At 43.3% G+C, this 11534-nt stretch overlaps 1 protein-coding gene across 3 annotated transcripts in view; it reads right to left on the bottom strand.

Annotated features, from left to right (window-relative positions):
- Positions 1 to 2604: 2604 nt before the first annotated feature.
- rgs6 (regulator of G protein signaling 6) overlaps positions 2605 to 11534 on the bottom strand; it is a 149920-nt gene continuing 140990 nt past the window's right edge. For all 3 annotated transcript variants that reach the window (XM_064990449.1, XM_064990450.1, XM_064990451.1), the window contains 6 exons: positions 10575 to 10685; positions 7725 to 7850; positions 6235 to 6421; positions 5859 to 5948; positions 3445 to 3504; positions 2605 to 3273 (listed from right to left, as the gene is read on the bottom strand). In XM_064990449.1, coding sequence (XP_064846521.1) covers positions 3223 to 3273; positions 3445 to 3504; positions 5859 to 5948; positions 6235 to 6421; positions 7725 to 7850; positions 10575 to 10685 — 625 coding nt within the window. In that variant the 3' untranslated portion in view covers positions 2605 to 3222. The remainder of the gene's footprint in view (positions 3274 to 3444; positions 3505 to 5858; positions 5949 to 6234; positions 6422 to 7724; positions 7851 to 10574; positions 10686 to 11534) is intronic.

Raw genomic sequence — 11534 nt, 5'->3', positions numbered from 1 at the left:
GGCTATAACATCTGCAGGCTATAACATCTGCAGGCTATAACATCTACAGGCTATAACATCTACATCCTATAACATCTACAGGCTATAACATCTACAGGCTATAACATCTGCATCCTATAACATCTACAGGCTATAACATCTGCATCCTATATCATCTACAGGCTATAACATCTACAGGCTATAGCATCTACAGGCTATAACATCTACAGGCTATAACATCTGCATCCTATAACATCTACAGGCTATAACATCTGCAGGCTATAACATCTGCAGGCTAGTCTCTATAAACCAGATGCAACCCTGATGTTGGTCTCTATAAACCAGATGCAACCCTGATGTTGGTCTCTATAAACCAGATCCAACCCTGATGTTGGTCTCTATAAACCAGATCCAACCCTGATGTTGGTCTCTATGAACCAGAACCAACCCTGATGTTGGTCTCTATAAACCTGATCCAACCCGGATGTTGGTCTCTATGAACCAGAACCAACCCTGACGTTGGTCTCTATGAACCAGATCCAACCCTGACGTTGGTCTCTATAAACCAGATCCAACCCTGATGTTGGTCTCTATAAACCAGATCCAACCCTGATGTTGGTCTCTATGAACCAGATCCAACCCTGATGTTGGTCTCTATAAACCAGATCCAACCCTGATGTTGGTCTCTATAAACCAGATCCAACCCTGATGTTGGTCTCTATAAACCAGATCCAACCCTGATGTTGGTCTCTATGAACCAGATCCAACCCTGACGTTGGTCTCTATAAACCAGATCCAACCCTGATGTTGGTCTCTATAAACCAGATCCAACCCGGACGTTGGTCTCTATAAACCAGATACAACCCTGATGTTGGTCTCTATAAACCAGATCCAACCCTGATGTTGGTCTCTATAAACCAGATCCAACCCTGATGTTGGTCTCTATGAACCAGTTCCAACCCTGATGTTGGTCTCTATAAGCCAGATGAAAACTCTGGTTTAAATTGACACAATAATTGTTAGTAAAGGTGTCAGCTAGAGATGACATGCAGGAGCTTGCAGGGATTTGTAGTTTTGCATGATGTCTACTTTGATGCTAATTATCATTTTCAAATCTGTGAGTAAATATAGAACCGAATATATTGATAAGTCACCTTGTTCGAGACAGATTTACATGGTCATCAAAACCTCATGCCACGGCACAACTACACAAAACACAGCCCTTATTTTAAGTGTTTCTAATATCCCCTATAGGAAAAATGAATGGAGGAAAAACGACTGGAATCATTTCCCTGTTTGACTGCTCGGTTTTATGGTATTATGACACCTCTACTGTGGGCCTCTATAGACCGGAACCTTGGCCCCTTGGAGCTGCACTTCTTATCTGAACCACTAGGCGGCCCATCCCTATGCATTCAATGGCCAAGATTCAATGCAAACGCGCCTCGTCTGCAACATGCACCATTTTAAGGTAGTTGCCGATTGAGACGACATATGCAGTGTTTATTGTTAATGTAGTTTCTCCGCGAACATTCACTTTAAAGGTGTGTAGCCGGACAAAATCGCGTACAGATTGATTTCAGTGAAGTCTGAAAATCAAGCTATTTCTGCAAAACATCGATAAACATCAGCTGTATTTTTGTCATTGTTCTTCTTTTTTTATTATTATAATACTGTATATAATTTACAATTACTGTGTAAAATGCTGTCCACATCTACCGTATACTCAACCGTCCTAACACAGTATGTCACCGTTCCCATATAACCCCGACAGAGGTGGGCTCGGATGGAATGTGGGGTCAGCGTCCCAAATTGCACCCTATCCCCTATTTAATGCACTACTTTTGACCAGGACTGATAGGGAGCTGGTCAGAAGGACTGCACTATAGAGAATATGGTGCCATTTGTGACGCAAACTCGGAATGGAATACCTAGGATAGGATAAAGCAATCCTTCTCACCCCCCTTAAATGATTTAGATGCACTATTGTAAAGTGGCTGTTCCACTGGATGTCAGAAGGTGAATTCACCAATTTGTAAGTCGCTCTGGATAAGAGCGTCTGCTAAATGACTTAAATGTAAATGTAATGATGTTAAGAAGGTCATGTTCCCCATAACAATGTGCTTCAATTAAAAAAGTCTGCATGTCTATATAACATCAAGGCTGAAATGCCTAACAGATTTTTCCCAACATGTATTCAATCAATATGTTCCATCCCCCCCCCCACCTCCCATGTACTTCCATATACAGAGCATTCAGAACCTATTCAGACCCCTTCACGTTTTTCACGGCCTCTAAAATTGATTAAATAAAAAAATGTTTTACCTCATCAATCGACACACAATAGCCCGTAATGACAAAGCGAATGTCCTTGATATTTTATTTTTTAAATAAAATTTGCAAACATTTCTTAAAAAACAGTTTTTGCTTTGTCATTGTGGGTTATTGTAGGTAGATTGATGAGAGGGAAAAAAAACAATTAAATCCGTTTTAAGAGTACAGCTGTAACGTAACAAAATGTGGAAAAAGTTCATTGGTGTGAATACTTTCCGAATGCTCTGCAGGCCGTCCCCAGTGAGTGGACTCATTCTAAATCCCATTATAACGTCAGTCAAAGCCTTCCAGGTTTTAAGCATTTTAATGTTTTCTGTAATTGAACAAAAGAGTCGTGTAATCGTTACAATAAGCTATTATACTGTAGTAATATAAGCCGAGCTAGAGTAGAACAAGTCTGACATTCTATTTGGTTCTAGAATCGATTAAAGGAACCTAAGTGAGACAGAGAGTATTAGATAGAGTTATATGACATTCCATTTGGTTCTAGAATAGATTAAAGGAACCTAAGTGAGACAGAGAGTATTAGATAGAGTTATATGTCGATAAACTACACAATATGTACCTCCCAAATGGCAACCTATTCCCTTTATAGTGCACACCTTTTGACCAGAGCCCTATGGACAAACTAGTCAAAATAGGGCTCTGGTCAAAAGTAGTACACTATATAGGGAATAGAGTGACATTTGAGAAACAGACAAAGACAGCACTGTCCCCGTATCAGATCTAGGTGACCTATTGCATGCTGTCTGTCCTCCACTGGAGCTCAGGGAACTGATCTGGAGTCAGTTATGTAGGTGACGTTGTGTCCAGGCCCGAGTTAGGCCGCTCAGCATCAACATCCAGCCCTCTCCCCACAGCAGAGCTGATCCTCTGGGCATGGCTGTCTTACTCCAGCCCCAGGCCTGGTCAGGATGACTGCATCAGGCCCGTCAGCCGTTTGCCTGTCAGTGACTTGCCCTGAAGAGAGGAGGGAATTAGTATGACGGTTTCCTTGTTGGTTTCAGATTAGACGTTTTGTAACAAAGTTGTGGTAAATTTATCTCTACGTGTAGACAGACAGACAGACAGACAGACAGACAGACAGACAGACAGACAGACAGACAGGAAACAGGAAGTAGAGCCACTGACCACGCTGCGTGTAAACTTCTCCAGAGAGGTGCGTCTTCCCTGCTGCTGCTCCGTCTCAGGCTGGGGCACAAAGCATCATGGGAAGAGAAGGGAGCTTGGTTGAAAACAATGTAAAGAAGACTAAACAGTGTGATATCACTGGTTCAGACTAAACAGTGTGATATCACTGATTCAGACTAAACAGTGTGATATCATTGGTTCAGACTAAACAGTGTGATATCATTGGTTCATACTAAACAGTGTGATATCATTGGTTCAGACTAAACAGTGTGATATCATTGGTTCAGACTAAACAGTGTGATATCATTGGTTCAGACTAAACAGTGTGATATCATTGGTTCAGACTAAACAGTGTGATATCATTGGTTCAGACTAAACAGTGTGATATCATTGGTTCAGACTAAACAGTGTGATATCATTGGTTCATACTAAACAGTGTGATATCATTGGTTCAGACTAAACAGTGTGATATCACTGATTCAGACTAAACAGTGTGATATCATTGGTTCAGACTAAACAGTGTGATATCATTGGTTCAGACTAAACAGTGTGATATCATTGGTTCATACTAAACAGTGTGATATCATTGGTTCAGACTAAACAGTGTGATATCATTGGTTCATACTAAACAGTGTGATATCATTGGTTCAGACTAAACAGTGTGATATCATTGGTTCAGACTAAACAGTGTGATATCATTGGTTCAGACTAAACAGTGTGATATCATTGGTTCAGACTAAACAGTGTGATATCATTGGTTCAGACTAAACAGTGTGATATCATTGGTTCAGACTAAACAGTGTGATATCATTGGTTCAGACTAAACAGTGTGATATCATTGGTTCAGACTAAACAGTGTGATATCACTGGTTCAGACTAAACAGTGTGATATCATTGGTTCAGACTAAACAGTGTGATATCATTGGTTCAGACTAAACAGTGTGATATCATTGGTTCAGACTAAACAGTGTGATATCATTGGTTCATACTAAACAGTGTGATATCACTGGTTCAGACTAAACAGTGTGATATCATTGGTTCAGACTAAACAGTGTGATATCATTGGTTCAGACTAAACAGTGTGATATCATTGGTTCAGACTAAACAGTGTGATATCATTGGTTCAGACTAAACAGTGTGATATCATTGGTTCAGACTAAACAGTGTGATATACCTATCTTTCTGATTTGGTCCTGCCGTACATACCTACACGTACGCTACGGTCACAAGATGCAGGCATCCTAATTGTCCCTAGAATTTCTAAGCAAACAACTGGAGGCAGGGCTTTTTCCTATAGAGCTCCATTTTTATGGAATGGTCTGCCTACCCATGTGAGAGACGCAGACTCGGTCTCAACATTTAAGTCTTTACTGAAGACTCAACCCTGACCTGTTCACCGGACGTGCTACCTGTCCCAGGCCTGCTGTTTTAAACTTTCTAGAGACAGCAGGAGCAGTAGAGATACTCTGAATGATCGGCTATGAAAAGCCAACTGACATTTACTCCTGAGATGCTGACCTGTTGCACCCTCTACAACCACTGTGATTACTATTATCTGACCATGCTGGTCCTCTATGAACATTTGAGCATCTTGGCCATGTTCTGTTATAATCTCCACCCGGCACAGCCAGAAGAGGACTGGTCACCCCTCATAGCCTGGTTCTTCTCTAGGTTTATAATCTCCACCCGGCACAGCCAGAAGAGGACTGGCCACCCCTCATAGCCTGGTTCCTCTCGAGGTTTATAATCTCCACCCGGCACAGCCAGAAGAGGACTGGCTACCCCTCATAGCCTGGTTCCTCTCGAGGTTTATAATCTCCACCTGGCACAGCCAGAAGAGGACTGGCCACCCCTCATAGCCTGGTTCCTCTCGAGGTTTATAATCTCCACCCGGCACAGCCAGAAGAGGACTGGCTACCCCTCATAGCCTGGTTCCTCTCGAGGTTTATAATCTCCACCTGGCACAGCAAGAAGAGGACTGGCCACCACTCATAGCCTGGTTCCTCTCGAGGTTTCTTCATAGGTTTTGGCCTTTCTAGGGAGTCTTTCCTAGCCACCGTGCCTCTACACCTGCATTGCTTGCTGTTTGGGGTTTTAGGCTGGGTTTCTGTACAGCACTTTGAGATATCAGCTGATGTAAGAAGGGCTATATAAATACATTTGATTTGATATCATTGGTTCAGACTAAACAGTGTGATATCATTGGTTCAGACTAAACAGTGTGATATCATTGGTTCAGACTAAACAGTGTGATATCATTGGTTCAGACTAAACAGTCGTTTACCAAGTCACTGACTGCAGAACCTGTAAATCTCCAACAGAGGGCAGCACTTCACTATCTTGGATACTGAGGACAGGTGTCTCACTCCAGTCTTCTCCCAGGCAGAAGGAGACTAGCACAGACTCAGACACACCTTCTTCCAGGCCATCAGCAGCTCCTGGTAAGCGTTGGAGCGCAGGTACCGTGTGTAGCTGTCACTCTTCATCAGTTTATAGATGTGGTCCTGGAACAGGAGAAAGGGAGGAGACAGAGATCATTGTGTGTTTTAGCTGTATGTTTGTTTCTGCAGGCTGTAGGTAGTCTTTCAATCTCCCTTCCTGTGTCCCTCCCTCTTTCAATCTCCCTTCCTGTGTCCCTCCCTCTTTCAATCTCCCTTCCTGTGTCCCTCCCTCTTTCTACCTCCTCCCCTTCCTGTGTCTGTCTGTCTGTCTGTCTGTCTGTCTGTTTGTTTGTAAAATAATGTACCTCTGCAACTTCTTAGCTGTCTTTCTGTCTATAATATAATTCACCTGTGCGTCTTCGTAGCTGTATCGCCCCGGGTCTTTAAGGTTGGCGCTGGTGCGTTCATAGCTGTGTGAGTCCAGGTTGATGGAGCTGGAAGCGCCTTCTGCCAGAAACTCTGTCCAGATCTCCTGAGCCCGTTCTGCCACGTTCTCCAGGGGTTGCCTCTTCAGATCCTGCACCGCCAACCAGAACCTGTATAGGGGTTACACCTTATTACAGTACCAACTAGAACCTGTTATTACAGCACCAACCAGAACCTGTATAGGGGTTACACCTTATTACAGAACCAACCAGAACCTGTATAGGGGTTACACCTTATTACAGCACCAACCAGAACCTGTATAGGGATTACACCATATTACAGCACCAACCAGAACCTGTATAGGGGTTACACCTTATTACAGAACCAACCAGAACCTGTATAGGGGTTACACCTTATTACAGCACCAACCAGAACCTGTATAGGGATTACACCATATTACAGCACCAACCAGAACCTGTATAGGGATTACACCTTATTACAGCCCCAACCAGAACCTGTATAGGGGTTACACCTTATTACAGCCCCAACCAGAACCTGTATAGGGATTACACCTTAGTACAGCACCAACCATAACCTGTATAGGGGTTACACCATATTACAGCACCAACCAGAACACGTATAGGGATTACACCTTAGTACAGCACCAACCAGAACCTGTATAGGCGTTACACCGTATTACAGCACCAACCAGAACACGTATAGGGGTTACATAATATTACACTATAGCACCAACCTTTTGGAACACCATAAAAGCAACGTGATTAAAGAGGTGGATTGGATAGAGGGTGAGATAGTGGAGAGAGATAAGGGTGTGTGTCCGTCTGTCCGTCCTAAGTAGCCCCAAGGTCCCACTGACCTCGGTTATCTGTTCAGTCCACCACCCTGTTATCGTCTTTAGTAGAGCCCTTCATCAGAACATGCCTCCAGGGGACACACATACTCACATACAGGGTAGAGGTAATGAGGTTAACTTTGAAACAGAGGGATGGGCAGAGGAAAGGAAAGAGGTAGGAGATGGATGTAGCCGGGGGATGGATGGAAGAGGACGAGGATGAGGAAAGAGGTAGGAGATGGAGGGTAAAGATGGAGGTAGTGGAGGATGGATGGAAGAGGATGAGGAAAGAGGTAGGAGATGGAGGGTAAAGATGGAGGTAGTGGAGGATGGATGGAAGAGGATGAGGAAAGAGGTTGAAGAAGGAGAAGAATGAAGGGATGGGATGAAGCTAAGGGATCATGTGATGGGAGAGGAAGAAGGGATGGAAGGAGGAGATGGGGAAGAGAAGGGAGGGAAAGGAGAGGAAATAAGGAAAGGATGAGAGGAGAGGAGGGTTCTGTGTGTCTTACTGTAGTTTCCCTGAACTCTGAACTCTGAACTCAGAGGAAATGAGGAAGGGTTAGAGAAAATGAGGAAACAAGGGATAAAAGGAGGACGAGGAATTCTGTGTGACTCACTGTAGGTTCTCTGAGCTGAACTCTGATTCCAGGAACTTGAGAAACTGGTCTCGTCCTGCCGGATCCTTCAGAGCTTCATCTAGAGAGAAACCCCACTTCCTCACCCTCTGTTGACTGGGGTCCTTACTGAGGAGAGGGAGAGAGGGGGTAGGGGGGGAGGGGAGAGGGAGAGAAAGTTAGAATTCATGAAACACCAAAATATAGAAAAAAAAGAGAGAGAAAAAATGAATTCTTTGATATCAAACGTTCTCAAACGGTCTCAAAAGGTCTCAGTCTCAAACAATCTCAAACGGGCTCAAACAGTCTCAAACAGTCTCAAACGGGCTCAAACGGTCTCAAACGGTCTCAAACAATCTCAAACGGTCTCAAATGGTCTCAAACAGTCTTAAACGGTCTCAAACGGTCTGAAACGGTCTCAAACAATCTCAAACAATCTCAAACGGTCTCAAACGGTCTCAAACAATCTCAAACCGTCTCAAACAATCTCAAACGGTCTCAAATGGTATCAAACAGTCTCAAACGGTCTCAAACAATCTCAAACGGTCTCAAATGGTATCAAACAGTCTCAAACGGTCTTAAATGGTATAAACGGGCTCAAACGGTCTCAAACGGTATCAAACAGTCTCAAACGTTCTCAAGCGGTCTCAAACGTTCTCAAACGATCTCAAACGGTCTCAAACGGTCTCAAACAATCTCAAACGGTCTCAAATGGTCTCAAACAGTCTCAAACGGTCTTAAACGGTCTCAAACGGTCTGAAACGGTCTCAAACAATCTCAAACAATCTCAAACGGTCTCAAACGGTCTCAAACAATCTCAAACCGTCTCAAACAATCTCAAATGGTCTCAAATGGTATCAAACAGTCTCAAACGGTCTCAAACAATCTCAAACGGTCTCAAATGGTATCAAACAGTCTCAAACGGTCTTAAACGATATCAAACGGTCTCAAATGGTACAAAACGGGCTCAAACGGTCTCAAACGGTATCAAACAGTCTCAAACGTTCTCAAGCGGTCTCAAACGATTTCAAACAATCTCAAACGGTCTCAAACGGTCTCAAACGATTTCAAACAATCTCAAACGGTCTCAAACGGTCTCAAAAGGTCTCAGTCTCAAACGGTCTCAAACGGTCTCAAACGGTATCAAACAATCTCAAACAATCTCAAACGGTCTCAAACAATCTCAAACGGTCTCAAACAATCTCAAACGGTCTCAAACGGTCTCAAACGGTCTCAAACAATCTCAAACGGTCTCAAATGGTCTCAAAAGGTCTCAGTCTCAAACGGTCTCAAACAGTCTTAAACGGTATCAAACGGTAACAAACGGTCTCAAACGGTCTCAAACGGTTTCAAACAATCTCAAACAGTCTCAAACGGTCTCAAAAGGTCTCAGTATCAAACAGTCTCAAACGGTCTCAAACGGTATCAAACAGTCTCAAACGGTCCCAAGCAATCTCAAACGGTCTCAAACGGTCTCAAACGGTCTCAAATGGTATCAAACAGTCTCAAACGGTCTTAAACGGTATCAAACGGTCTCAAACGGTCACAAACAGTCTCAAACAGTCTCAAACGGTCTCAAACAATCTCAAACGGTCTCAAACGGTCTCAAACAGTCTCAAATGGTCTCAAATGGTATCAAACAGTCTCAAACGGTCTTAAACGGTATCAAATGGTCTCAAACGGTCACAAACAATCTCAAACGGTCTCAAACGGTCTCAAATGGTCTCAAACGGTCTTAAACGGTATCAAACGGTCTCAAACGGTCTCAAACAATCTCAAACGGTCTCAGACAATCTCAAACAGTCTCAAACGGTATCAAACGGTCTCAAATGGTCTCAAACTATCTCAAACGGTCTCAAATGGTATCAAACAATCTCAAACAGTCTCAAACGGTCTCAAATGGTATCAAACGGTCTCAAACGGTCTCAAACGGTCTCAAACGGTCTCAAACTATCTCAAACGGTCTCAAATGGTATCAAACAATCGCAAACGGTCTCAAATGGTATCAAACAATCTCAAACAGTCTCAAACGGTCTCAAACGGTCTCAAACGGTCTCAAACTATCTCAAACTATCTCAAACGGTCTCAAATGGTATCAAACAGTCTCAACCGGTCTTAAACGGTCTCAAACAGTCTCAAACACCACACAACGTTGGACAAGTGGTGACAGGGAAGTAGAAACATTGACAGCACAATGTTTCTACTTCCCTGTAGTAGAAAGTCACAGCAGCAGGTGAATGCTTCTGTAATGGCAGCGTTCACGCGACACCATATCATTTAAATCTCTGCAGGACATTTCCCTAACCTCTACTCAATATAATTAATACATTTATCCGGATTATGAAGCTACATTAGACACAATGATTATATGTCTGGGTTGATTAACCTCAAGGGTTCCAGAAGAACTACACAGTGCTGGGTAACAGCGTCGTCTAGCCCTGAAGTTATCCGTTATATCTGTATTTAATAACAATATAAGGACGATAGGAGGTCATTGCCCTTCAGGTCATTTCTAAATCTAAAGGGGATTATGTGAGACACAGCATAGGTGAGATAGATAGCTATCTGTAACTCTGGTTCTTTGAAGGTGCTATATAGGAAGGATATAGGACGATAGCTTGTCTTTTCCCTGTGTTCCATTCGGTCTTCGAGGTTGATTTTGCAGTTGGTGGTTGACTGTGGGTTGATTGAAAAGGCTGTGGGCTAGAATAGGGAAAAGCTTCACTCCCTGGGAAGTCTATTTCCAGTGAGTTTGGGTGTTTCCTTCTGTAGTTGATGCCTTTGCAACCCTGCAATCAAATACCTTTTTACATGACCTTACTATTACTTGATTGTAGGCGCTGTGGTTGTCACCTGGCTTCCAGGTCCCAGAATGAGAGGTCGTCACTGGTCCAGGGGTTGGAAGGTTCTGGTGACATCACAAACGGGTCATACTCCTGGTACTGCTCTGTGTAACTCATTAGACTGAAAGCAACACAACAGACAATAGTCAGAGATGGACAATGTGAAGACTGACACACGATCAGTCAGAAATCAGTTCTAGGCCCGCACAAATCGCCCAGTATCGTCCGGGTTTGGCCGGGGGAGGCAGTCAATGTAGATAAGATTTTTTTCTTAACTGACTTGCCCTGGTTAAATAAAGGTTAAATAAAAGAATATATAAAAAAAATAGGTGGAAACTGGTGAGCCAACAGAAGTTTAGGTGGAAACTGGTGAGACAACAGTAGTTTAGCTGTAAACGAGTGAGCCAACAGTAGTTTAGGTGGAAAATGGTGAGCCAACAGTAGTTTAGGTGGAAAATGGTGAGCCAACAGTAGTTTAGCTGTAAACTAGTGAGCCAACAGTAGTTTAGGTGGAAAAAGGTGAGCCAACAGTAGTTTAGGTGGAAAATGGTGAGCCAACAGTAGTTTAGGTGGAAAATGGTGAGCCAACGGTAGTTTAGGTGGAAAATGGTGAGCCAACAGTAGTTTAGCTGTAAACTAGTGAGCCAACAGTAGTTTAGGTGGAAAATGGTGAGCCAACAGTAGTTTAGGTGGAAAATGGGGAGCCAACAGTAGTTTAGGTGGATACTGGTGAGCCAACAGTAGTGTAGGTGGAAACTGGTGAGCCAACATTAGTGTAGGTGGAAACTGGTGAGCCAACAGTAGTTTAGGTGGAAACTGGTGAGCTAACAGTAGTTTAGGTGTAAACTGGTGAGCCAACAGTAGTTTAGGTGGAAACTGGTGAGCCAACAGTAGTTTAGGTGTAAACTGGTGAGCCAACGGTAGTTTAGGTGGAAACTGGTGAGCCAACAGTAGTTTAGGTGGAAACTGG

The sequence above is a fragment of the Oncorhynchus masou genome, chromosome 16 (genome assembly GCF_036934945.1).
Source record: "Oncorhynchus masou masou isolate Uvic2021 chromosome 16, UVic_Omas_1.1, whole genome shotgun sequence".
Classification (NCBI taxonomy): domain Eukaryota; kingdom Metazoa; phylum Chordata; class Actinopteri; order Salmoniformes; family Salmonidae; genus Oncorhynchus; species Oncorhynchus masou.
Note: the sequence above shows the minus strand (reverse complement) of the source record. Positions and strands in the feature narration are given on the sequence as shown.